The sequence below is a fragment of the Vanacampus margaritifer genome, chromosome 9 (assembly GCF_051991255.1).
Source record: "Vanacampus margaritifer isolate UIUO_Vmar chromosome 9, RoL_Vmar_1.0, whole genome shotgun sequence".
Classification (NCBI taxonomy): Eukaryota; Metazoa; Chordata; class Actinopteri; order Syngnathiformes; family Syngnathidae; genus Vanacampus; species Vanacampus margaritifer.
Genome location: NC_135440.1, coordinates 16,133,346 through 16,158,079, shown reverse-complemented (window position 1 = coordinate 16,158,079; position 24,734 = coordinate 16,133,346). Strand labels below are relative to the sequence as shown.

Sequence of the window (24,734 nt, the reverse complement as noted above, 5' to 3'; positions counted from 1 at the left end):
CGTGTTTAAATTATTTTTAACAAAAATCATACAATCACACCAGCACAAGATGGCAGGCCTCTGAGCAGTTTTCAGCTAGCTGACAGAGTAGAGTCTTGCCTGCTGGCACTTCAGGGAAAAACAAAAACAAATATTGCTAAGCAACTAGTAATAGTTTATTATTATTATTAATAATAATAAACACATTAAATCATACCCTAGCCTTGGCACAGGTCAATCACAGGGCATGTGTACAAAAAATTACATCTATGGACAATTTAATCTTAAGTAAACGTAACATGCATGTTGTTTGAATGCGAAACAACGCCCACCCAAGTATGAGGACAACATGCAAACTCCAGATACAAAGGATGGAACTCGAACTGCAGAACTATGAAGCAGATGTGCAAACCACTTGTATGCTGAGCTTCCCAATTATTTAAAAAAAATAATAAATTTAATGGAACGGAATGGAAAGTCAAACAGTAAAAAAATAAAATAAAAAACGTGGCTCTGCAATTATTACTTTCTAATAAAATGTATATTTACAATAATTTAATAGTACAAGATTTATTTTGTAACACAAAGTTTATGTGACCTGGATGATTATTTACTTAGACGTTTAAGAGTAAAAACCTTGTAGGTGCTATTGAGTGTTCTAGCAGTAATCCTACACTTTGGTTTACACTTTCTAGTATTTAATAGAATTGGTATTTTCATGGATGGATGGATGGACATAATCGATGGCGCCTTCAACAAGCTTTTGTTTTGAAACTCCTACGGTTAGGTGACCCGGATGTATTGGATGTTAGCACGGCGGCTAAATTGCTCTGTACGCAATTAATGTAAGTCGAAAGCAGCAGGTGGCCACTCGGGTATAAACTCTAGGCTCTTTCATCCTTTGAATCTCTTAACTTCGTTATCTGCCCGTATTGTTGTTTATCAATTTTTCTTACGATTCTAGATTATTCTTGACTTTGGCCGGTAGTTACAGTGTGTGTTGACTCGCTTTGTACCACCACGCGTATGATGTTTTGCGATCGCTGTTTAGTATACAGTACATACTTCAATAGTATAATATAGGGATGCCACTTTTAACCTGATCACTGGTTCTGACCCAATTGGGTGCATTAAAAGGTAACTATTCGGGACGGCACATGTATTCTGCTACGACATGTCTGCGCACAAAGAAGAAACGCAATCCCTACGTTTCGGCCAGGTGGTGATCGGACCGCCGGGTTCGGGTAAAACCACTTACTGCCAGGCCATGCAGGAGTTCCTCACTCATCTCGGACGCAAAGTAGTTGTGGTAAACATGGACCCGGCCAATGATGGACTACCGTATACTTGTGCCGTGGATATCTCCGAGCTGGTCACTTTGGATGATGTCATGGATGGCCTGAAGTTGGGGCCCAATGGCGGGCTCCTCTACTGCATGGAGTATGTGGAAGCCAACCTGGACTGGTTGGAAAACAAGCTGAAGGAGCACCCGGACTGTTACTTTTTGTTTGACTGCCCTGGGCAGGTGGAGCTCTACACGCACCAGAATTCAGTGAAAAACATATTCTCGCAATTGGGAAAGTGGAATTTCAGGGTGAGTGCATTCAGCCAGTGATCCCTTGTTCATCTATTTAAAGTTATCAGATATGTCACTTTTGTTCTTTTCTTTGTGTTCAGCTAACATGTGTGCACCTTGTGGACTCTCACTACTGTGCGGACCCAGCCAAGTTCATCTCGGTGCTGTGTACCTCGCTGTCCACCATGCTGCATGTGGAACTCCCTCATGTCAACATCCTGTCCAAGATGGATCTGATTGAGCAGTATGGCAAACTAGGTAGGTTTGTTATGGAGTTATTGCTAAGAAAGCAAAATATCATAGTACAGTATATAAAAAGTACAGTGTGGTTAAACCGCTGAGCTCGAACTGAGGTATGGTAATATCCATTAAGTATAGCATTAAGTATCTCAACTGACTTTAAGTGAGAGACGAGGTAACTTTTTTTTACCTAATGACGGCTCATATGGTCACATTTGAGTCTTGCTGTTTTGAATGTGAGTCTACTTCTCTTAACGTTGGGTGTGTAGTTTCCCCTATTCTTCTGTTAACACCCATTGTTGAGGTTGATCCTACTTAAGGGTTGCAAAGGCACCCACTGACATTTTCAGTAATTTTTTTAGACCTATTGTTCCGCAAAATGTTAGTTCACGGGCATTTGTCTAATTTGTAGAGTAAACAGTTTTTGCTGTAAATTAATGTTTTCTCATTAAATGTCTTTATTCTTCACTAGCATTCAACCTGGACTTCTACACCGAAGTTATGGACCTGACGTATCTTGTCGACCACCTGGCTGCAGATCCCTTCTTCAAAAAATTTCACCATCTAAATGAAAAGCTGGCAGAGGTCATTCAAGATTACAGCCTTGTCTCGTTTGTCTCTCTCAATGTTCAGGTATTCCCCCCCTCAGACATTTCTAATGATATACTGCTGAAAATGTTTTTCCTCGTATTTATCATATTTTATACAACAGGTGCCTCCGCCTTATTTACATTTAAAAATAATAGAAGTTGAAAATTGAGTCCTTTGTAGTCTTTTGCCATTTTCTTGTCATTAGAAGCCAGAGGATACCAATTCAATAAATAAAAACACTTATACTGTAAAAAAAAAAAATATTAGTTATATGAGGTATGTATATTGTATTAATAAAAATGTCCAACATTTCAGTATGAAAACGACAAAAAAGTGCTGTTGAATATTTAGTTAACAGTTCTCAAATTCTGTGTACCACACGTTGCTTTTCTGTCAGTGCTTGTTACCATGGTAACCACTGTTACTCAGTTTTGCAACTTTTAAGACGAACAAAACCTGATTTTAACTTTGGGACTGATGTAGTTTTGGTTACTATGGTAACACCCTCATGCTGGTCCCGTTGTACTCGTGTGTCAGTTGTATTCCCCTCACCCATCAGCTGCTACAAGTTAAGACGATTGTGCACTCTTGACCGCAGGACAAAGAGAGTATGATGCAGGTGTTGCGGGCGGTGGACAAGGCCAACGGCTGCTGCTTCGGAGACCTGGAGGAGAGAAATCTTCAGGCCATGATGTCAGCTGCCGTAGGCGCAGACTTTCAGTTTGCCTCGTATCCTTTTCTAGCAGCTCTGGTGACTCAGTGCTGACTCATGTTGCTTTAATGAACCTTCACCATTTATGGGACTGGTTGAAAAGCGGACTGACTTGAGTTTCATGACGGCCGTAAGGGAAAATGTTTAATAAACGCTGCTAAGTGTTAACGTTTGCCTTAACAGTGGACTCTCAAGCACTCTTGGAGTTCAAGAGCAGTACCTTGGAACCAGCGGAAAGACCGTGGAAGAGGAATTGATGGACCTTTGAATCAAAGAATGCGGAATGATGCCTGGCATCCAATTCTGAACCTCTTTTATGGAAACAATAGACACAGACATTAATGACATTTGAAGGACATGTGTTTTATTAAAATATTATGTTTAAATAAAATGTTAATGCAATGCACTGGGATGCTTCATGAGAAACTGTGTGCGCTTTCCTCCAGCGGGTGGCAGCCTACGTGCTCCCAAACGGTAGTCTGCTCTCCCAAGTGCTGCTCCAGCTTTTCCCTTCAGCCAGAGCAGAAAAATTAAGTCAGGCGGGGAGAGGAAGCCACATTAAATCTGTGTTTCTGCACAACTGGCCCTGTGTCTGCTCTTTGGGATGGAAGACCCTCAAACTCTCCTTTTACTCTTTCCACCACTACTGTTGTAATCGTATTTTAACACCCACTCCTTCGAATACTTTACATTTCACATCTCACACTTTGCTGAATAAATAAATAAGCATCATCCATACACATTTTATGTGTCATCAAAGTGGAGCTAAATAATTCCTGAAATGACACCGCAACGTTCTCTCCTGCAGTTGTCCATGCATTGAGGGGGTGTGTCAAGCACAATGTTAAATTGTGTTCCGATGTTTGCACATGTGATCAACTCATTGGTACCTCCTGCCTTATGCCCCCTTTCCCTTAAAGCCCCCTACAGGAAGATGTGTGTCTATGAAAAAGAGGGAGAGTTTTAAAGTAACAAATTGAATTGTTATCACTTGTTTAATATAAAATAAAAGAATGGAGTTCGATATGTTCGTACATGTTTTCATCCGTTTAATCAGCAGCTAGCAGTCTTCTGCACACGCACACACTTTCTCATCACACCCCTCCCCTGCTGCTCTCTCTGGGTTTCATGGATGCCACAGTCTTTGCTTTCACTGAGGATAAGCAGGCAAAAACCCACCGAGTGTTGTCTGTTTTTCTGTACTTTTTGAAACTGTCCACGCTTGCACTAACACCTCCCCTCAAACCCTTTCACCCAGGCTGCTAGATAAGGTCTGGCTGACTGTTGGTTCAATGTTATTGGGGTGAGAGAGAGGCAGAGAGCTGCAGCCTTGCCTGCTCCCATCCCCCACACTGCACAGCACTGAGAGACTGAGGGGAGGAGGGAGGGAAAAGAGGGAATGTGCATTGCTAGTCTCTAATGCTGCAAGGCTTCCTCCTGCTGTGTGGGTTGCATTAATACAGCAAAAACAAAAAACCCTGCGCGGTAAAATAAACAACCAAAAAAAACATGAAAACATTTATATTCATGTGGTAATTGAGGCGAAAGACAGCATGTATTGAAACACGTTGTGAGAAGACTTCACGGATTATTTACACTATTTCACCAATGCTGATAATGTGTGATCTATTTATAATTGAACGCAACTTGTATGGACTATAAATAGTCCACTCGTGTAAAGTGTAATGTAATTTATTCGAGTTATATAGTAGTAGAGAAAAGACAATGAGGACGTCGGAGATCCGGTCCATCCTTGTTTGCAGGGAGCGATCCGGTCCAGGTTTTGCGTCCCCCCACAAGGCTCAGTAAAATGGCTGTATCTAACGAAGCCTCGTGTTGGTTGGGCTCGCTCCCTGCCTCTACCCGGGCTCAGTAACACAACTCCCACAACAATTTCTCTCGTTTTTTTACGCATTGTATGGAGCGCCAGTCATCTCTCTAACCACTGACGGAACCGGAACCAAGTGGTGGCAGCCGGAATCGGTCCGGTTCGCGGGTGGGGATGAATCGGCACCGGGATAAATGGTTCTAAACAATTATTCATGTTCCATGCTAGCTTTTGATTGTGACTGACTCGCCGAGAGAGGGAGAGAGGTGGGGGGTATATCATGGCCGCTCAGGTCGCCAGCGCCGCCACTCTGAACACAAGCCCGCCTTCCGAGCTCAAAAAACCGGATCGAGAGCCCAAGGAGGACACGGTACCGGGGGAGAAGCAGTCCGAGAAAAAGCAGCCCGGGTTGGAAGGCGAATCGCCGGGCCGGGGGGATCTGCAGGACGGCGCCGACGCTGGAAATGCAGGAGGAGGAGGGGAGCCTGAGATGAAGAACGGGAATGGGAACCCGCCCAGAGCTAACAATAATAACCAGAATGACACCGCTGGACCGGAGGGAAACAATCACCCCGGTATGGTGCACCACCACAACCCCGCTTTGCCTCCACCGTCGTACGGATACAGTCAGCACTACGGTCGGGCCCCTTTTCATCAACATGGCGGACAACAAAGCCCTGGCATGGCAGCTGCTGCGGGTCCGGCCGTACAGCCCGGCAACATCATGGACCCTTACCAACCCAATTCGCATGACTTTTCGAACCACCAGTTTAACAATTACAGCCCGTTCCCGAACAGGACTCCGTACCCGGGCCAGGCGTACGCTATGAACTCGCCTCGCAGTAGCCAAGCGCCGACAGCTGGGGGGCAGCCAGCTAAGCAGCAAGCACCAGCGGGAGGACCCACAGCCATGGCTGGATCTTACAATAACCAGAGATATAACATCGGAAACCCGCAGCCTACATCCACGCCGACGCTCAATAAGCTCCTGACGTCCCCGAGCTCCACACGGGCTTATTCCAGCTACCCGTCTAGTGACTACACTAGCCAGGAGGGAGCTAGCAAGGGAGCAGCAGACATGGGCGCTAGCGGTCAGTACGGAGGCAGCAACCCGGCTTGGCAACAAAGAAGCCATCACCCGTCGCCTATGAGCCCGGGAAGCGCCGGGCAGCCGCTAGCTAGAAGCCAGGTAAAATCACACTACAACACGAACGCCATGGCGGTTTTTTCCACGTCTCCTTCCCTCCTCCTAACTAGTTCACAACGTAGTAGGCCAGCCATTGTCTGCTACACTAGTTCGTTAAGACTCTAAAATGGCTGCCTCTCGTGTGTGTTTTCCCCTCATAGCAGCCCGTAAAACACTCGTTTTCCCGTCGGTTCGAGCGATCTAAATCGGCACGACAGCGTGGCGTGATGACGAGGGAAGTCGTCGAAAGTATACAACGTTGAGGACTTTTGTGGAGCCACGAAGGCCCGACTTTGAGAACAGCTCGAATCTACATCGAAGGGGCAACGGTTCGTTTCAAGCCCTTAAGCATTGCCACGCACACCGAGCTAAGTGTTAACAAAACACACAGTTTGTGCGATTTGATCACAAGATTTCGATATACATACTGTAACTCGTTGTTAAAGTTGCTTCAAGCCGTTTGTAGAATCGACTTGCTAATTTCCCGTATTATTTTGGTTGCTATGACGGAAGGAATGCTGTACACTCCGAATCAATCTCGCTGTTAGATAATTGTCCTCTTGCCTTTCCAGCTTCAAAGAAAACCAACTTAAACGTCGTTATAACATGTCACTAAAATGACGTAAATGTTTGCAACGTGACTGCCTATCTGAGTGCGGCAGAGATGCGGACTTCCAGATGCTTGTTGTTGCCCGTAAACGGTCACAAGGCTCGGGCCACATGAAGCAAGTCGCTGCAAGGCTGCTGCAAGATTGCAGCGTGCAACAGGGATTTGAATTGTGGAGGTAAAATCGTGCTGTCAAAGCCAGGAGATAGTTGGTCTCGGGTTGACATGCTAGCTCTGATCTGATTGGCTCCTCAGCGGCAGCTCATGGCCATTTATAATTACATGTGATGATGCGAGGCAACAGTTGCTGATAAGAGCAGCGTTGAATCATCTGGGGGTCACCAGAGGTATTACTTGCCTGTCCTTTTGGCTACCGCTTTTCTCACCAAACACTCCAAAATGCTGGCTCTCATCATTGATGCTATGTGTTTTTAAATGATTAACTACACACTTAAGTGTTAATTATATGTGAGACCCCCGAAATCTCGAATTGCTTATATTTTGTACCACAATGGGCGATGGACCATTATGACACTGATGGGAAGTAACAAATTGTATATACTTTGTTACTGTACTTAATTAGATTATCCCCACATAAATCAAATATCTGTATTTTTTATAACTTTGACTTTGTCAAGACAGGCTTGTTACTTTTTGGTGACACAATATAATGAGAGAGGTAAAGTTAACCAAAGTTTATTGAGATCTTGGGCCTAATGGAGAGAAAACAGGCACATTAGTGTTACGGAGGGATGTGAAGCAAGATATTCCCTATGTGTGGTTTACAACTAAACACCAACTTCTGACATTGTCTTTCTAATCTAACAAAAAACACATACAAATCAGGTGTATTTGTTCATTATTAACACATTGTTTTGATAACCAAAGCTTGAGCCAGCATAGCAAGCTACCAAAATAGCTATTAAATGGAGTTGATAGAAATATTAATTTTTTACTTTTTGCTGTTTAAAATACCCTAAGTAAATCTCAGTCTACATGACTTTACTTTTTTTTAAAACACAAGTATATGTACTTCGACTTGAGTGTAAGGATTTTTGACACTTCTGCTTTACAATATGTTCAGCTGGTGTCACCCAGACATTTTCACTTTTCCATGAAACACTGTTGTCTTGTATATTTACAGTATACTACTTTTCCAAAAGTTTAGGTGTCACTTAGAAATTTCCTTAAAAAAATTTAAAAAGCAAATACACACACTAACAATGTCTACACCAGGGGTCACCAATGTTTTTAAAATTTAGAGCTTTTGAAATAACAAATATGATCACATTAACATTGATGTTATTGTGATATTCATTTATGTGAAGGCAGTCATGTTAATTATTCCTGTAATAATTAGGAAGCATGCATTTTTATTTCTGTATATCTCGCCCACAAATGATCACAATCTACATAATTCCTTGAAGATCACAACGTCACTAGTAGTAAGCTATTTTTAGAGCAGGCCTGCGGCTACTCATTTGGCCCTTTGGGCTACCTGATGCCCGTGGGCACAACGTGGTGACTAGACAATGCTTATGGTTAATTGAATGGAATCTTCTTTAGAAAAAAAAAAGCCTCTTTTTTTTCGTCTTTCTTTATATATATATATATATATATATATATATATATATATATATATATATATATATGGGTTCTTCCCGTTTCACATAATATATTTTATAAAATAAGGGTATATTTATTATACATTTGCATACATGTTTTTAAATACTTAGTTTATGCTCGACACAAAACAAGATGCATTTTAGGCTAGCTCCGCCTACAAAGATGTGTCCATGTAGCTGCTGTGTCTGGTTGGCATGCCACACAAGTTTGACTCCAAAGAATTCCCCCCCAGTCCCCCCCTTAAGCCAATCAGAAAGCAGTCCACCATCTCTCACCCACCAAGGGAGTTCGTCTTATGCAGATTAGCCATGTGCTGCTTTTATTTATTTAAATTCATCATGCTGCGTCTGCAAAATGTCACGCAAGGCATACCATTTGCACAAAAAAAAAAAGGTTGTTAAGCTGATGAGGCTTTTACTCCAGTACATTTGGGAATTCTCTTGCGGTAATGTAATACGATGGCCGTGTTGCATTCTAAACAACCAAATAAGATGAACATGTATCGAAATATTATTCTTATCAGATCTGGAGTAAGTCTGTGCTTGTTCCCTTTTCACTCCCTCCATGTTTTGAAAGTACTTCCTTAATTTTTGGTGTCATTCTCCTGGAGCCAAACTGCTTTAGGAGGGTTACAAAAAAACTTGGACATGGCTCAAAACAGGAGCACAGCTGGGAAACGTTTGTAATTGGGCAAACTGCCCTCTATTAGCATTGTTTACTTGTGAAATTATTTGGGGGTAGAAATAATTTCAAAATATTAGTCCTACATATTTTATCAATTCAATTTATTTTCTGTGCAGTCCGTGGCACACTATTGAGATCTACTTAGTTTTTGCAGAAGACTTAAATGGTCTTCTATTCAATCCATACAACAGATAAAGTCAGTTTCCTGCTAGTGTAATAGCTTTGTGTTCAGTTACACAAGCCCAGATTTCACACAATTCCTGGGTAAAATGAAATCAGATCATCATTTCAGCATTCATACGTTTTTTTGGGCGGTATGCTGTGAGATTTCCCACTTGGTTCCATGTAGGCAACAACAATGCATCTCACTCAAATGTGCTGAATTTCATATTTTTGCTGACTTATTTCCATTCTTGCGTCTTGTAGCCGCCTGGTTCCATGGACCCAATGGCGAAAATGAGAGGGCAACCATTCGGCGCCAGTAGCCCCTACAGTCAGCAGTCACAGCAAGGACCTCCCACAGGGCAGCAGGGCCCTGGATACCCTGGCCAGGGATATGGCCCCCCAGGTCCTCAACGATACCCAGTTGGCATGCAAGGCCGAACTCCTGGAGGCATGGGCGGCATGCCCTATGCTCCACAGGTATACTCTTGCATTGATGCTCTTCATGTTTATTCATTTTATTTTTTTAAGTTGCACTCACAATGTTTCTTGTGTGTTAGATGGGGTCCTATGGGCAGCAGGGACCAGGAGGTTATGCCTCACAGGGCCAGGGCCCATTTTATGGTCAGCCTGGTCAGGGTCCTCATCCAAGCCAGCATCAAACACCCTACTCTCAGCCCCAACCTGGACAACCAGGAGGTCAAGCACCTTACCCGGGGCAACCCCATCAGCCGCCACCGTCGGCACCACACACCCAAGGAGGATCCCCTTATCAGCAGCCTCATATCCCCCCACAATCCCAGGTTCCACCTCAAGGTCCCTCACAGTCTCAGCCACCGTATTCCCAAGCGTCGGCCCCACAGCCCGGCCAGTCTCCGTACCAGCAACAAGGACAAGCCGGTCAGACTCCCCAGCAGCCGAGTTCCCAGGCGCCCCCAGGATCACAGGGACAGACCAACTATCCGGCGTCCGCGCAGCCACCTCAGCAGCCTCCCTCGCAGCAACAGCAACAGTCGCAGACACCCCAGCACACGCAGGGCCAGTCTGGAGCATACCCACAGAACCCTCAGCAACAGCAAGCACAGCAGTCACCTTATCAACGCTTTCCTCCCGCGCAACAACAGGTGCGGCCCTCAGATGAGAATCAGAGTGGTAATCTTTGTTTAGTTCACAAACATGTACATCAGAGAATGTGATGTTGTTGTTTTTTTAAGGAGCTTCCCCAAGACTCATTTCAGTCCAATGCTCCACCATCTTCGCAGCAAAAAGGTGGTCCAGAGGACAGTCAGGGTCGTCCCTCCAGCCTTCCGGTCAGTCATGTATGCATCAATGCTACAATTTTTCCCCCTTATTTCTCTTATGCTTTCCCCATGTGTAAAATATTTTGCTTCCGTGTGTGTTCTTAAACTATTATCCCAATTCATCAGTTTATGGCATGCAGTAAATTGTACATCACAGATTTTTCCCTTCAAACCTTGATTACATTTGGCCTCTCAAAAGATGCAGGGGCAAATTAGTGGCCTATAATGTCTTAAAAAGACATACAAATATAAAATAATAGAAAATATTAACGGCTGTAAATGAAAAAATAAAATTTGCACTCAACCCAATCCAAATTTTAATAAAACCCAATCATGTAATAATTTCCCCAATGTAAAAAAAAAAAAAATCCTGTAAATGTTTCAGAGTTGGTTTCATCATCCACATTTTTAAGACTGTTTCAATTTAAATGGAGATCAGTGTTGGAGTTATTCAGAATGTATTAATTTAGTATTAAGCCAACTCTACAGAGTTAATCAAAGTAAGCTCCGCCCACTTGTTTGGAAGCGCTCTGCCGCAAAGACTTCTGAGAGTGCCAAGTGTTACAGTTAATTATTTTTCTGAGCGGCGTGGATCAGCGGTAGAGTGGTTGTCTCACAACCCAGAGGTTGTGAGTTCAATCCCAAGCCATTAAGACGGCATCGAAGTATTCTTGAGCAAGCTACTGAACCCCCAGTTGCTCCTGATGCTGCGTTGGTGAATGAGTAGTCGAATGTAAAGTGCTTTGAGGGCCTTGTAAGGTGGAAAAGTGCTATATAATTAAATATAAATTGCTATATAAATTAAGTACCATTTATTTAATAATGTTAAAGAAATGCAACTCAAGGTGCTGAACAATGAAAACATCCATAGTACAATAAAAAGATAAGTAACCAAAATATGAGAAACGCCTGTAATTATAATGGCGTGTAATTCAATAGAGCTCTTGTATCAGAGTTCATTAGTCCAGTTTTACCTAAAGTTGTGGCTAGTGAGTGTAATAATGTAGTACTTGTGTTTCTAAGAAGAGAGGCAGACTTAATGGGTTTATAATCAGAGTGTACTCTAATAACTCTGTTCTCCCTCGCACACTTTCAGGACCTGTCGGGGTCCATTGACGACCTGCCTACTGGTACAGACGGTGCCCTGAGTCCCGGAGTAAGCACGCCGGGTGTTTCGAGCAGTCAGGGCGAGCAGAGCAACCCGGCGCAATCGCCCTTCTCACCTCACACGTCTCCCCACGTGCCGGGCATCCGAGGGCCATCGCCTTCCCCGGCCGGCTCCCCGGCCAGTGCAAGTACACCTCGCACTGGACCGCTGTCGCCTGCCAACATGCCAGGTGGGCTGTTTTCTTCAGATCTAAAAACCAAACCTGTGATCAATTGTTTTGATAGCTGTAGGAAAGATGTAATGATAGAAACACCATTCCTTGACTTATTTATCATGTTTGGATTATGCATTTTTTCTCTCTCTTGTTTTGTATATGTGTTTGTGCCTGCCATGTTTTCTTGTAAATGAGAAAGACTTTGTAGTAAATGTAGATGTGGTGTTAAGTACATGGAGGTGGCTTTTTCTTCTTCACATTTTTGCCAGGTTGTGGTCGTCATGTTAGTTAAAGCTCAACTTTCAGTCACGATATTCATTTTGTTTAAACGCATGCTGACCTAACTTCACTATTATTTTCCAGGCAACCAGATGCCTCCAAGACCATCAAGCGTGCAGTCAGATGGTAGCCTTCACCCTGGCATGAGCCAGTCTCCTCTGGCTCCGGAGCGAGGTACACCGTGTATCATGGAGTATCATTGTGTTTACCTTAGCTTTTTCTGAACCAGCCCCGTCACTTTCTTTCACACCACTTTAGGGTTTATGCAGAGAAACCCTCAGATGCCCCCTTATGGTTCCCCACAGTCAGCCTCTGCATTGTCACCACGCCAGTCCTCAGGGGGACAAATGCATCCCGGGATGAGTCCATATCAACAAAATAACTCCATGGGTGGATATGGACAACAGGGGGGACAATATGGGCCCCAGGGTGTGTATTTGATTCCTTTTTATTTTTTTAACAGACCCCCCCCCCTCTTTTTTTTTTATCATGTTGGTGGTTTATAAACATTAAATGTTTGCCCTGACATAATTAAGTAGCATTTTGAAGTTTATGTAGCCATTTCTCTTTAGAAAAGCCCACAGGCTCCATCCCTCCAGCACACAGGCACAGCATAGCAAGCTATTGCTGCCCCCTCCCTCTAACTCTGTTGCTGCTATTAATAGCTGTGAAGCAGAAAGTCAGCTGACGTAGCAGAGCCTCCTGTCAGTAGAGCTCAGACTGTGACGAAGGCTTGTTGCTCGGGGAACGTAGCTCTCACTGCTAGCGCACTATAGAGAGAAAAGTGTGCCTCACAAAGCAACAATAATTATTTGTAGCTTTAATTTTCAAACACAGATTTTGTTCAAGGTCTTATTCGAATGATTTCTGATCTGTTTGGTCAAATTTGCTTTAGGTTATCCTCGCCAACCTGGCTATGTTAACATGCCCAATGCCAACTACCCTGGGACAGGCATGGGTCCAATGTCAGGTCAAGGTGGGGGACAACCGTATGCTGGCATGCCCCCAGGAAGGATGCCACCAAATCAAATGGGAGCGCGTCCTTATGGCCCCGGCATGGGTCCCAACATGGGCCCTAACATGGGCAACATGCCATCCCAGGTTAGCTCAGCGATGTGTCCCCCTCCTGGCATGAACAGAAAACCCCAGGATCCTGCAGCCATGCAACACCCCGCCTCTAACTCATTACACAACAGGTTGGTTGATACTTTCTCTAGCCGACTTATTTTACTTTCAACAGTTATTCCATTACTAGACACTCAGATTGTTCTTCCACATCCAGGATGTCTGGTTATCCTAACATGCCTCCAGGCATGATGGGCTCTGGCCCACCTTATGGTCCTCCTATGAACAACATGCCTGGAATGATGAACACCCAAGGTGGATCGCCCTACCCCATGGGGCCAAACATGGCCAACAACTCAAGCGGTACATTTGACAGATTAGCTGTACTTTGATTACTTGAGCCTTTTGTTTATTTAAAACCCAATCAATTCATGAATTTTTCACTTAAATGTGCCCAGGTATGGCTCCCAGTCCAGAAATGAACAATAAAATGAATAACAAAGTAGATGGAAGTGGAACACCCAAGCCAGAGCCCAAATCAAAGGTAAACTTAGAGTTGCGTTGGTTTAATTGTGTTTTTGAAAACAAATGCGATAAGCAGGGTTTCCGCTTCTCTCCACCAAAACAGAAATCAAATTCCTCTACGACGACCAATGAATCTATAACGCGTCTATACGAGTTGGGACCAGAACCTGAAAGAAAGATGTGGGTGGATCGTTATTTGTCTTTCATTGAGGAGAAAGCTATGGGCATGACCAACCTGCCTGCCGTGGGACGCAAACCCCTTGACCTCTTCCGGCTGTATATATCAGTAAAAGAAATCGGAGGCATGACACAGGTAATGCTGAGTATGCATCTTTCCCATTTGAATGCAATTCCTGTGGATTTTCTATTGAATTATAACACATGGTTATGTGTGTCTCAGGTGAATAAAAACAAGAAATGGCGAGATTTGGCCACATCCTTGAATGTGGGTACATCTAGCAGTGCTGCCAGCTCTCTGAAAAAACAGTACATCCAATGTTTGTACGCCTTTGAGTGTAAAATCGAGCGTGGCGAAGACCCCCCTCCTGAGATTACAGATAACAAGAAGAACCAAACCGCAAAGGTCCAGCCCCCTTCGCCAGGTTAGAGCTACACTCATGCATTTTCTTCCTAAAAACAAACCAATTGCCTTTTATTTCCACGCCATTAAATTGATGTGCCATGTCTGTCTGCTTCTCTACTTTCAAACTGAAGCGTCCCTCTGCTCCACAGCTGGGTCAGGCTCCCTGCAGGGCCCTCAGACCCCCCAGTCGACCAGCAGCTCCATGGCTGAGGGTGGAGATTTAAAACCTCCAACCCCAGCCTCCACTCCTCATAGCCAGATGCCCCCCTTGCCACCTGGTTCCAGGTGACTTTTCATAACATTATGACAAAGATGATATTTAAATTGGTTATAAACGCTTCCATCATCTTTGAACCCCTCCCTTTAGAAGCAGTGTTAACGTCCAGGACCCCTTTTCTGATGGAAGCGACCCCGCTTACCCACGTAAAAACATGACACCCAACTCCGCCTATCAGTCTGGCATGAGCACCCCAGACATGCAAGGGCGCATGGGCCCCTACGAACCCAACAAGGACCCCTTTAGCAACATGAGAAAAGGTGGGCACATTCAATAGGTCATAAAATGCTTCCGTAATTACAACTGCTCGGCTAATTTCCACTAAACGGTCTTTATTTGTGAATACATCTTCAGTGGGGGAGCAGTTTCTGCCTGCTAACCAGGGCCCGAACAGCGGGGTGGGCGACCATCAGCAGCAACCGCCACAACAGCAACAGCAGCAGCCACCATTCAACCGAGGACCACCCGGGGCCATGGGCACTATGCCAATAGGGCCTAGACAACAGTATCCTTATGGACCAGGCTATGATAGGAGGTAAGAAAAACTGAATGGGATTTGGAATTTTAAAGGTCATTAAAACCCACTTAATGATAACTAGAGGCTAATTTCCTTTGTGGGTCAGGGAAAAGATATGTAATTAATACGCAATCTTAAATTGACAAAGGGATTTGCTTTCGTCCCACTCATTTGTTTTAATTACCCCTTGAGTCATTATACTGCTGTGATAAAATGTGGAGACCTTTTTTTTTTTCAACTATAGATTTTAATTAACAAAATAGAATAGTGTTTTATTAGAACTTGTGTAGATTTTTTGGGGGGGCAATGGAATGGAAACGGTGTGGTAATTTTATGTTATCCACTATAAAAGTACAATGTCGACTATCCTGGGACGGTAAAAAAAAAAGAGGACCTGAATATCCATCCATCCATCCTCAAAAATTCCAGTGTTTAATGGTGATTATGTTCTTTCCCAGATCTGAGCCAGGAATGGGTCCAGAAGGCAACATGGGATCTGGTACTCCTCAGCCAAACTCTATGATGCCTGCCAATGCCGACGCTGGGATGTATTCGCCAAATCGCTTCCCACCACAGCAACCCCGGTTGGTTAACGCAACCTCTTTATCTCTAAAGCAGTACTTTAGAATTTTGTATGACATATTTATTCTTATCAATGGGTCCAGTTTGGTCTGATCCATGCAAAGGAATATTAGGCTACAGCCACACTGGGGAAAAAATCATACGACCCCTTGAGTAAAGTAAAAAAATTTAGGAGAATCAAGTGTATACTTTCAAGAAAAGTAGTAATCTTTTTTTAACAGTGGAGTTATATATTTTGAGGAAAGGGGCATATCAATATTAAGTTAAAGAAAAGTTGAAAGTTGCTTTGTATGGCACACATTATTCATCCACTTGATGAATCCTTGTTTATTTATTAGCCTAAATTTTTTACACAGGTCTCTTCTTCTGACTTGCTTTTTGCAATTCTCTGTGGACTTTAACTGACTACTGCCGTTTGCTGGCATAAAAATGTAATGTTTAATAAATTATTTATAAAGAGACAGCCAGCACTTGCATGGTATGCAATGAATTAAACAAATTAACTAGAAGATTAAGAAAACAGTAATGCATGTATTCTAAGTTCCAGTTAGGCTCTTTTAAAATTAAGAAAATATTGGTAGGTGATAGAGAAGATGTTAGAGAAGCAGTCGGTTTGCTGCATAAAGTTAAATAAGCTAGATGTTCTTAAATTATTCTTTAGTTCATGTTTTAAAAAATTATGAAACACTCATCAAGTTGATTTAATCAGATTGAGGACTTTCAAGCGATGGGTAAACATTGCCTGTGTGCCTTTGACACCATTTAATTTGAACTGCAGTCTTAGGATATAAAATGGGCTGTGCTTTACCAGATATAACCGTCTGGATAGGTTGAAAATAACACCACCAATTAAAACAAGAATATGTGCAAATTGAAGTAACCGTCTTTTGTTTCCCGCTTTTATTCAATGTAGCATAAAATGAAAAAATAATGAGGGCTGATTTAAAAAAAAAAAAAAATATATATATATATATATATATATATATATATATGTAAAGGCTGTAGAAATAAGTGAAAATTTTGAGAAAAATCTTAAAAATTTTAAGTAATAATAATGTGGGACATGAGGGAGCTTATTTTTGATCGACCCACTCCTAGAGCATGTGAGCTTTGTCCAATGAATGCACAGTGCCTCCCTGTGCTAGAGATGATAAATAGACTTTTTGAGGACAAAATGACCACCTGACTAGCAAATGTTTTAACCAATATGAATTCCCTTGAAAAAACTACCACTTGATAACTATCAGTGCCATAGCTAATGGTATCTTGAGAAAATCTGCGTAGCTAACAATTGTCAATGTTAGCAAACATGTTTTTACATGCTTGTTGGGAACGTAAATGATCCGTAGTTTTACTCACTTGCATGCCAGAGTCACCAAGCGTGTGACATGATGATAGCTGTGCATATGGTGTCGCTTAAGCTCACCGGACACAGAGCAACACTTCTCAACGGGAATAAATGGTCATATAGTGCGCAGATTTCTGCAACTAGTTTTCATGAGTGACCCAACGTTTGCCACTAGTTTTGCTGCACCGGCAATGTTTGTTGTTGATGGAATGGCCTGTTTTTTAATTCATTTTTAATTTCGTATGTAGTACCTGTAGCCGGAAAAAAGCGAAGCGTGGAGAGTCTGTCACGGAATGACTGCAGTCAGTAAATGAGGCAGTCATTTCTTAACAGCCTCTCAAATATCCACCTTCTCTTTTATTTTTCATGTATTTGTATTCTCATGTTATAGCTACAGCGGCCAGGGCAATCCGATTGAGTCTTGACAAATGCGCCATTGTTGTTTGTGGTCCAATTAAAAGATATACAGTGCATACTGTACACCTTTCTCCCAAAACATTCCTGATAAGAAAACCAGGATTATAGGTGTATGTGCAAGGGCCAGTGCGTCTGAGTTTGTTTTTTTTCCCGCATTTGTCCATTTCAGTTGTTTAGCTGCATCACTCTGTGAGCGGTGGGCCATAATTTTATTACCTTTGAAAGGTAATAAGATTTTGCTTGCTTTAGTACTCAAACACAAATGTTGGGTAAAATCAAGTTAAAAGAATTAAAGATGTCTTAGTTTTCCATTGTAAAATACCAACTAAAGAACTATATATCGACATATGACAATAATGTAATATGAGAGGATTCCAAAATGCACTACAACTGGCCATATAATAGCTTGGAAAGTGAAAGAGTTTTGTAAGCAATTTACAACAAATCTAAAATAACTTTTCATACGTGGTTGTAAATATAATATTATATTTTTAATCTTTGTGACGTAACAATAGTTAGTGTGAATGTGTGAGCGCACGAATAATGTATCCATTGTGAAGCGTCTTTGAGTGTCCAAAAAAGCGCCATATAAATCTGATCCATTATTATTATTATGCATCTAGTCTTTTATGTAAGATTAATGCATTGTCCAAGTTAGACATTTTTAAAATGTTAAATGACAGTTCTTTATTGAAAACGTTTTGTACCAGCATCATTAAATGAATATGCATTGTCAGTGAAATTGCATATTGACATATAATGGTATACTTTGTGGTTAAAAAGGTTCATCTTGTCTTCAAATCTATACAGTCTTTTGTTTTTCTTTTTTAAGACGAAAGGTTTCGTTTACCTTGACTAGTTTTGGCGTCGAAACGAATACTTTTGTCTTAAAAAAGAAAAACATAAGACTGTGTATAGTTTGTACTAATTATTTTTTTTAACACTAGCAATGTTTGATATTTTCATGGCCAAGCTGATGTTGCAATATAACATTTTGCAGACATGATTCCTATGGTAATCAGTATCCTGGACAGGGAACGCCCCCTACTGGCTCATACCCTAATCAGCAGCCTGGAATGTACCCACATCAACAGCAGGTAACAATCTAACCATGCTATGCCAACAAACATCTTTCACTACACTGAAATCAAACCTTAAAAAAAATTAAGAGAGAGGTTGTACGTGTGTCTCCATGCTCTTGTTTCTAAATGCTCAATTTGTACGAGAATTGTGTCAAATCTTACTCGTCTCCTTCCATGTGTAGGGCTACAAGCGTCCTGTGGAAGGAGGCTACCCTCCTTCAAAACGTCACGAGTCCGAGTACAGTGGGCCTTTCCCAGGGGGGCAACCACCCCCACAGCAACAACAGCAAGGCGGTGTCCCGGCACCCTCTTCGGGACCGCAAGAGCCGTACAATCAATACAGCGGCAGCGGACCTTACCCGGGCTCTGACCGCCGTCCTCCTGGCCCAGGCAATCAGTTTCCATTTCCCTTCGGCCGTGAACGAATGCAGGGAGCGACCGGGCCCAATTCTCAGCCCGCCATGCCCCCTCAGATGATGCAGTCAGGCCCAGAAGGCCCTCAAGGGGGTATGTGGCAGGGACCACGAGATATGAACTATCAGAACTACCATGGCAGGCAGGGTGGCCCCGGGGGCCCGCCGCAAGGTCCGGGGTACCCTGGCATGAACCGCTCAGAAGAGATGATGTCATCAGAACAGCGCATGAATCATGACGGCCAGTGGGGTGGTCAGATGGGCCCACGGCAACCTCCCTACGGCCCCGCAGGGCCGGGTCAACCCATGCCTCGTTCTGTGCAGTCCAACTACCAGCCCCCCCAGGGCGTGCAGAACCACATTCCACAAGTATCCAGCCCAGCCTCCATGCCCCGCCCTATGGAGAGTAGGACATCGCCAAGTAAATCCTCCTACATGCACGGAGTGATGAAAATGCAAAAGGCCGGCCCTCCTGTGCCTGCGTCACATATAGTGCCCTCTTCAGCGCAGTCACCTTTAATAAGACGAGACATGCCTTTCCCGATGGGCTCGGTCGAAGCTTCCCATCCTGTTCTGAAACCACGTCGCAGACTCACCATGAAAGATATCGGTAAGACTCCCCGGAAGGTTATTTCTCTTCTGTTTTTTGGAGTGTAGTTTGCATGCGTTCTATGTGTGTGTGAAGTCAACCCCAAAGAAAATTTCTACAATAATATGCTCTATCCAGCCCCACTAGTCAAAACACACTATTCTGATTAATTGTTTTTGTGGAATATGAATAAAGCAGCAAGATCCACTCGTTTTTACCCATCTCAGGGGGCGGGCCATTGTGCCATCGCTGTCAACTGAAAATGGCATCACAGTTGCTCAGGTAGCGACCAATCACGGCTCAGCTTGTTTCTAGGTTTGGTCATTTGATGTTTGTAAGCTGAGCCGTGACTGGTTGTTACCTGAGCCCTGAGCAACTGTGATGTCATTTTCAGTTGGCAGCACATGGTAAAATGGCCGCCCCGAGATGCATAAAAACAGCTGGATTTTGCTACTTAAGGGAAAGTCGACCTTAAACATTTCTTGACAATAATGTGTTATATGTGACCTCACTAGTCTGATCATGACATTCTGATTACTGGTAATGTTACCTGTTTTCTGAAGCTGAGCTGTGATTGCTTGTTGACTGAGACGGGAGCAACTGTGATGTCATTTTCAGTGTGGCAAAATGGCTGCCTTCTGATATTGAAAAATACTGCTGGATTTTGCTGCTTAACTCATAATCATAATAATTTAGACTAGTGCAGCTGCATAGAACATATTGTTGTCAATAATTTTTTTTGGGGGGGGGATGATTTTCCCTTTACTTCTTATTCCACAAACACAATATTAATCAGTGGTGCACTTCTACTAGTTGTGGCGTATACAACATATTAGAAATGTTTTGGGTTGACTTCCCTTAATTTAATGAGATCTACAAGTTGGTAAGTGTGAATGATTGCTAGCCCTCTACCCAAAGTCCAGCATCCTGACGAATGAATCTCAGAGTGTTATGTCCTTATAGCATTTATGCATATATATATTTTTTAATACTTAGGAACCCCAGAAGCCTGGAGAGTCATGATGTCATTAAAGTCCGGTCTATTAGCTGAAAGTACCTGGGCTTTAGATACAATCAACATTCTTCTCTATGATGATGGCAGTATTTCTACATTTGATCTCAATCTGGTAAGACTTTGTATGATTTGTCATACTTATGCCACAAGTAATTATGTCTAATATTTTGTCATGTTTATTTCCCATTAGCTGCCTGGCCTGCTAGAGTTGGTGGTCGAGTATTTCAGACGTTGCCTCATTGAGATCTTTGGCATTCTGCGGGAATACGAGGTGGGGGACCCCGGCCAGAGGACGCTGCTTGATCCTGATGCCTTGAAAGAACTCGCGGATGGCATAGAAGAGGAGGAAGCACATACAGAAGACGCCGATCTGGAGGATGAAGATGATGAGGATGAGGAGGAGCAAGATGCAGAAAGGCCACCTCATATAAAACAGGAGGACGAGCACAGGGAATGTTCTGAGTCACGAGAAGGACGGGATGAGGACAGACCATGCAAGGGATCTTCATCTGACCAAACTGACTCATTGCCGTCTTCGGCCCAGGACAGACCCAAGCAGGGCAGCAAGTTTGATAAGTTTCCTATAAAGGTGGTACGAAAGAGAGATCCATTTGTTTCTGCACAGACCAACAATCACGGCAAACTGCAGGAGTTTGACAGTGGATTGCGTCACTGGAGTGCCGGGGGAGGAGACTCGACGGAACACATTCAGACCCACTTCGAACCCCGTAAAGACTTTTTGGAACGCCGACAGCGAATACCCGTGCCCCAAAGTGTGCTGAAAAGGCGAATCCGCGAAGAATTCCTTGATTATAGTTTGCCAACAGAAAAGGAGAAAAAGAATGAGGATGACGATAGGTCAAAGGAGTTCTCCTCCTCAGGGAAAGCCACCGTCTCGGAGGACAGCCCCGCCCTCACCAACGAGGAGGAGAACAAATCTGAGGCCAAAACGGCTGAGCAAAGTCACCAAGAGAATAACAGACCCGTTCCTGCTGTTGTTAGTGTTTTAACGCATCAGGTCAACGCCATCCTGGAGGATGAGCCTCACAGTAAAGATGAGAGGCCACTCGTCTCACTAGCAAACTGGCAGGATTCCTTAGCTCGCCGCTGCGTTTGCATCTCCAACATCATCCGCAGCCTCTCGTTTGTTCCAGGAAATGACCATGAGATGTCCAAACATCCGGGGCTGCTGCTGCTCCTGGGGCGCCTCATACTGCTTCACCACCGGCACCCTGAACGCAAACAGGCCCCGCTCACCTACGAGAAAGACGAGGATACAGAAGAGGGTACGGGCCAGAGGGACGAATGGTGGTGGGACTGCTTGGAGCTCCTGAGGGAAAACACGCTGGTCACTTTGGCAAATATCTCAGGCCAACTCGACTTATCCGTCTACCCTGAGAGCATCTGCCTTCCTCTGTTGGACGGCCTTCTTCACTGGGCGGTCTGCCCTTCAGCGGAAGCCCAGGACCCCTTCCCCACCTTGGGTCCACACAGCGCTTTGTCCCCTCAGAGACTGGTCCTGGAGACGCTGAGCAAGCTTAGCATCCAAGACAACAACGTGGACCTCATCCTGGCCACGCCGCCGTTCGGTCGAATGGAGAAGCTCTACGGGAATCTGGTGCGGCTGGTCGGAGAGAGGAAGGTGGCTGTCTGCAGGGAGATGGCGGTGGTTCTGCTGGCCAACCTGGCCCAGGGCGATACCATGGCAGCCCGGGCCATCGCCATTCAGAAAGGCAGCGTGGGCAACTTGCTGGGCTTCCTGGAGGATAGTCTGGCGGCCACCCAGTTCCAGCAGAGCCAGAGTTCTTTTGTACACCTACAGGGGATGCACTTCGAGCCCACCAGCCCGGACATGATGAGGCGGGCTGCCCGGGCACTGCACGCGTTAGCCAAGGTGGATGAGAACCACTCAGAGTTCACACTACACGAGTCCCGGCTCCTTGACCTTTCGGTGTCTCCCCTCATGAACTCTCTTGTCTCTCATGTTATCTGTGATGTACTCTTTTTGATTGGCCAGTCCTGACAGCTGTAGGGAGCCGTGGCTCCTCTTTTCTGGGAGGGGGGCGGGGGGTGGCGTTCCTCCCCCCTCCACCCCCCTTCTTCCTTGGTATCCTGGCTTGTGTGTAACAGGGCAAGGAACGTTTAAAAGTGACTCTTATTTATGAAAACCTTCAGATTCCATTCTCTGAGCCCTCCCCAGAGCATCCTTGCTCTGAGACTGTCATCACAGAGCTGTGCTGGATTACACAACAGAGAGAAGCCACACCAAGTGACACTACTTGCGAAATAAATGCCAACTGGAGAGCAGGGCGCCGCCACAGTTGGGAAACTGTTCTGCACTTGGGGGGGAAAAAATACTTTTTAATAAAGATAAATAAATGAATAAATAAATAAATAGCTGAAAAACAAAAACTGTAACCAAAGTTGCTGTCTCGTTTACAGTGAGTTTGGGAGACGCAGTGTGCCCTAAGCTCTCTCCTGGAGGGCACAATGAGTCTGTAACTGGTTGAGGGTCAGAGGTGAAGCAGACTGACAAAGTGGCCTACTGGTTCTAGTTGCTGTAGTTGGATTATCACCAGTCAGCCCGACAGGCAGCCAAACGCTGTCGATAGACACCTTCACCGGGGAGGCCTGTGCAGTGTGCAGTAGATTGTAGGACATTTTCTGTACCGTACTGCTCTTGAGTGACAGCGTTCCGTTTCACACGGAAGCGGACGACGCAGCGCAACTAGAGAGTTGGAGGTCATTATAGTTTGGTGTTAAACAGAAAATGGCTTTCTTCCCCAAAGTATCAAGAAAAACACCCTTACCTCCTCTTATCCCTTGATTGTATGAATACCCTTATGAAAAGAAATCACCTCTTAGGACTGGTTTTCAACTTCAAATACAGCTTTGCTGTGGTGTGTATATATCTAATGTTGTACATTACACTTCTTTCTGTGTCTGTCTGTGTCACTATTCTCACACATATTATTGGTGAGGGATGGAGGCTGACGGCAACCTCCACTTCATGCTGATTTAGACCCACTCCTGTGGTCTCCCCACAGCTCTGTAGTGCAACAGACACAGCTCCAACCTGTTGTTTCCTGGTACAACACAAACTAGATGAAGTACACATTTGACAATTTTTCTTCAGTCATGGATTCTTCATATTTGTATTTCAGACAATGTAGCTAAGACATGTAAATTCCCCCTTTTCCCTTTTTTGGCTCAATGAATATCATTTATTCAGTATGAAATCTTTATACTATATGTTCCACGTGGTAAGAATAAATGTACATTAAATCTTCCTAAGCTGTTTCATGTCTTGTCTTCCCTTTTATTCCTTCTTTTTGAATAACAATTATTGATATCCACATTGTGTTAATACAGAAGTTATTGAACGTCAAAATCCTAAAGCTGTGTATATTCTGAAAGCATTGTGTTTAAAATGCCACCAGCAGTTTTTGCGATACATAGTGTTTACGAAAATATAAATTGAAAAATTATGTAATAAATTATTCAAATTGCGTAATCAGCAAGTTAAATATTCCTTGTCACAGTGCTTGGGGTTATATATTAGTTAAGAATTATGTTATTTGCTCTAAACCAATACAAGCTAAATACTAACAAATTAAACATGACTTGGTTTCCCTAACATGATTGATTAAAGTATCTGTCTACCGATCAGATCTATTTCATAATGTAATTGTATAAAGAGAAGCAAACTGTTATGGTTGAAAGGCACATAAAGGCAAGGCATACACAAGATTGCTCAATGGCCATACATTTTTCCGCTTATTCCTCACAAGGGTCGTGCTTCACATAATTAAAAAATACATTTACAAAGAAAGACACTTAAAAGCTAAATAAATTAATGAATCTATTATTCTAGATATGGAAATGAACTAGCGTGATTCAAAGCATGCTATATCTTTAAAAATTCCCGACACAACTTCAGGGTTTTGTGGATAAGTATTACTTTTTGCCATGTCTGTGGAGTGTGTTATATATATGGAAAAGATTTTATTAGTAGTGTGGTCTACACAGTGACAACTGCTGGGGCGTATACAGAATTACAACACGTCTGACAACGCAACAAGCGTTAAATCAAAACAGTCGGAGGTTTGTGCATTCCGAACTAACATTCATAAACACGTTTTCATAATCATATTTGTTCAGGTGTTCTACTTGTTAATACCATATGTTTGTTGTGTGTGTCTATCTGTTTCTAAATATATTCGTGTGA

The 24,734-nt window shown here is 43.5% G+C and overlaps 2 protein-coding genes and 1 long non-coding RNA gene across 8 annotated transcripts; 2 read left to right on the top strand and 1 right to left on the bottom strand.

Annotated features, from left to right (window-relative positions):
* Positions 1-731: 731 nt before the first annotated feature.
* On the top strand, positions 732-4,122 carry gpn2 (GPN-loop GTPase 2). Of its 3 annotated transcripts, none has more exons than XM_077574955.1 (6): positions 732-824; positions 1,199-1,573; positions 1,657-1,813; positions 2,268-2,428; positions 2,985-3,115; positions 3,294-4,122. In XM_077574955.1, the coding sequence occupies exons 2-6, from the start codon at positions 1,247-1,249 to the stop codon at positions 3,364-3,366; spliced, it is 849 nt and encodes a 282-aa protein (XP_077431081.1). In that variant the 5' UTR covers positions 732-824; positions 1,199-1,246; the 3' UTR covers positions 3,367-4,122. The 3 variants fall into 3 exon arrangements, with proteins under 3 accessions (XP_077431081.1, XP_077431080.1, XP_077431079.1); XM_077574954.1 differs by having other exon boundaries at positions 735-1,116; XM_077574953.1 differs by having other exon boundaries at positions 735-1,573.
* Positions 3,441-6,654, bottom strand: LOC144057418 (uncharacterized). The gene is made up of 2 exons (XR_013295243.1): positions 6,541-6,654; positions 3,441-3,608 (listed from the first exon to the last, which is right to left on the bottom strand). It is a non-coding gene; the product is annotated as an uncharacterized LOC144057418 (long non-coding RNA).
* arid1aa (AT-rich interaction domain 1Aa) lies at positions 4,904-23,806 on the top strand. 4 transcript variants are annotated; one of them, XM_077574952.1, is made up of 20 exons: positions 4,904-6,115; positions 9,456-9,671; positions 9,752-10,315; positions 10,406-10,501; positions 11,589-11,829; positions 12,178-12,267; positions 12,352-12,522; positions 12,989-13,289; positions 13,376-13,521; positions 13,617-13,702; positions 13,787-13,996; positions 14,084-14,285; positions 14,416-14,551; positions 14,634-14,803; positions 14,898-15,078; positions 15,519-15,644; positions 18,408-18,504; positions 18,672-19,512; positions 20,488-20,618; positions 20,697-23,806. In XM_077574952.1, the coding sequence occupies exons 1-20, from the start codon at positions 5,207-5,209 to the stop codon at positions 22,527-22,529; spliced, it is 6,747 nt and encodes a 2,248-aa protein (XP_077431078.1). In that variant the 5' UTR covers positions 4,904-5,206; the 3' UTR covers positions 22,530-23,806. The 4 variants fall into 4 exon arrangements, with proteins under 4 accessions (XP_077431078.1, XP_077431076.1, XP_077431077.1 ...); XM_077574950.1 differs by having other exon boundaries at positions 14,398-14,551; XM_077574951.1 differs by having other exon boundaries at positions 10,406-10,510.
* Positions 23,807-24,734: the final 928 nt, after the last annotated feature.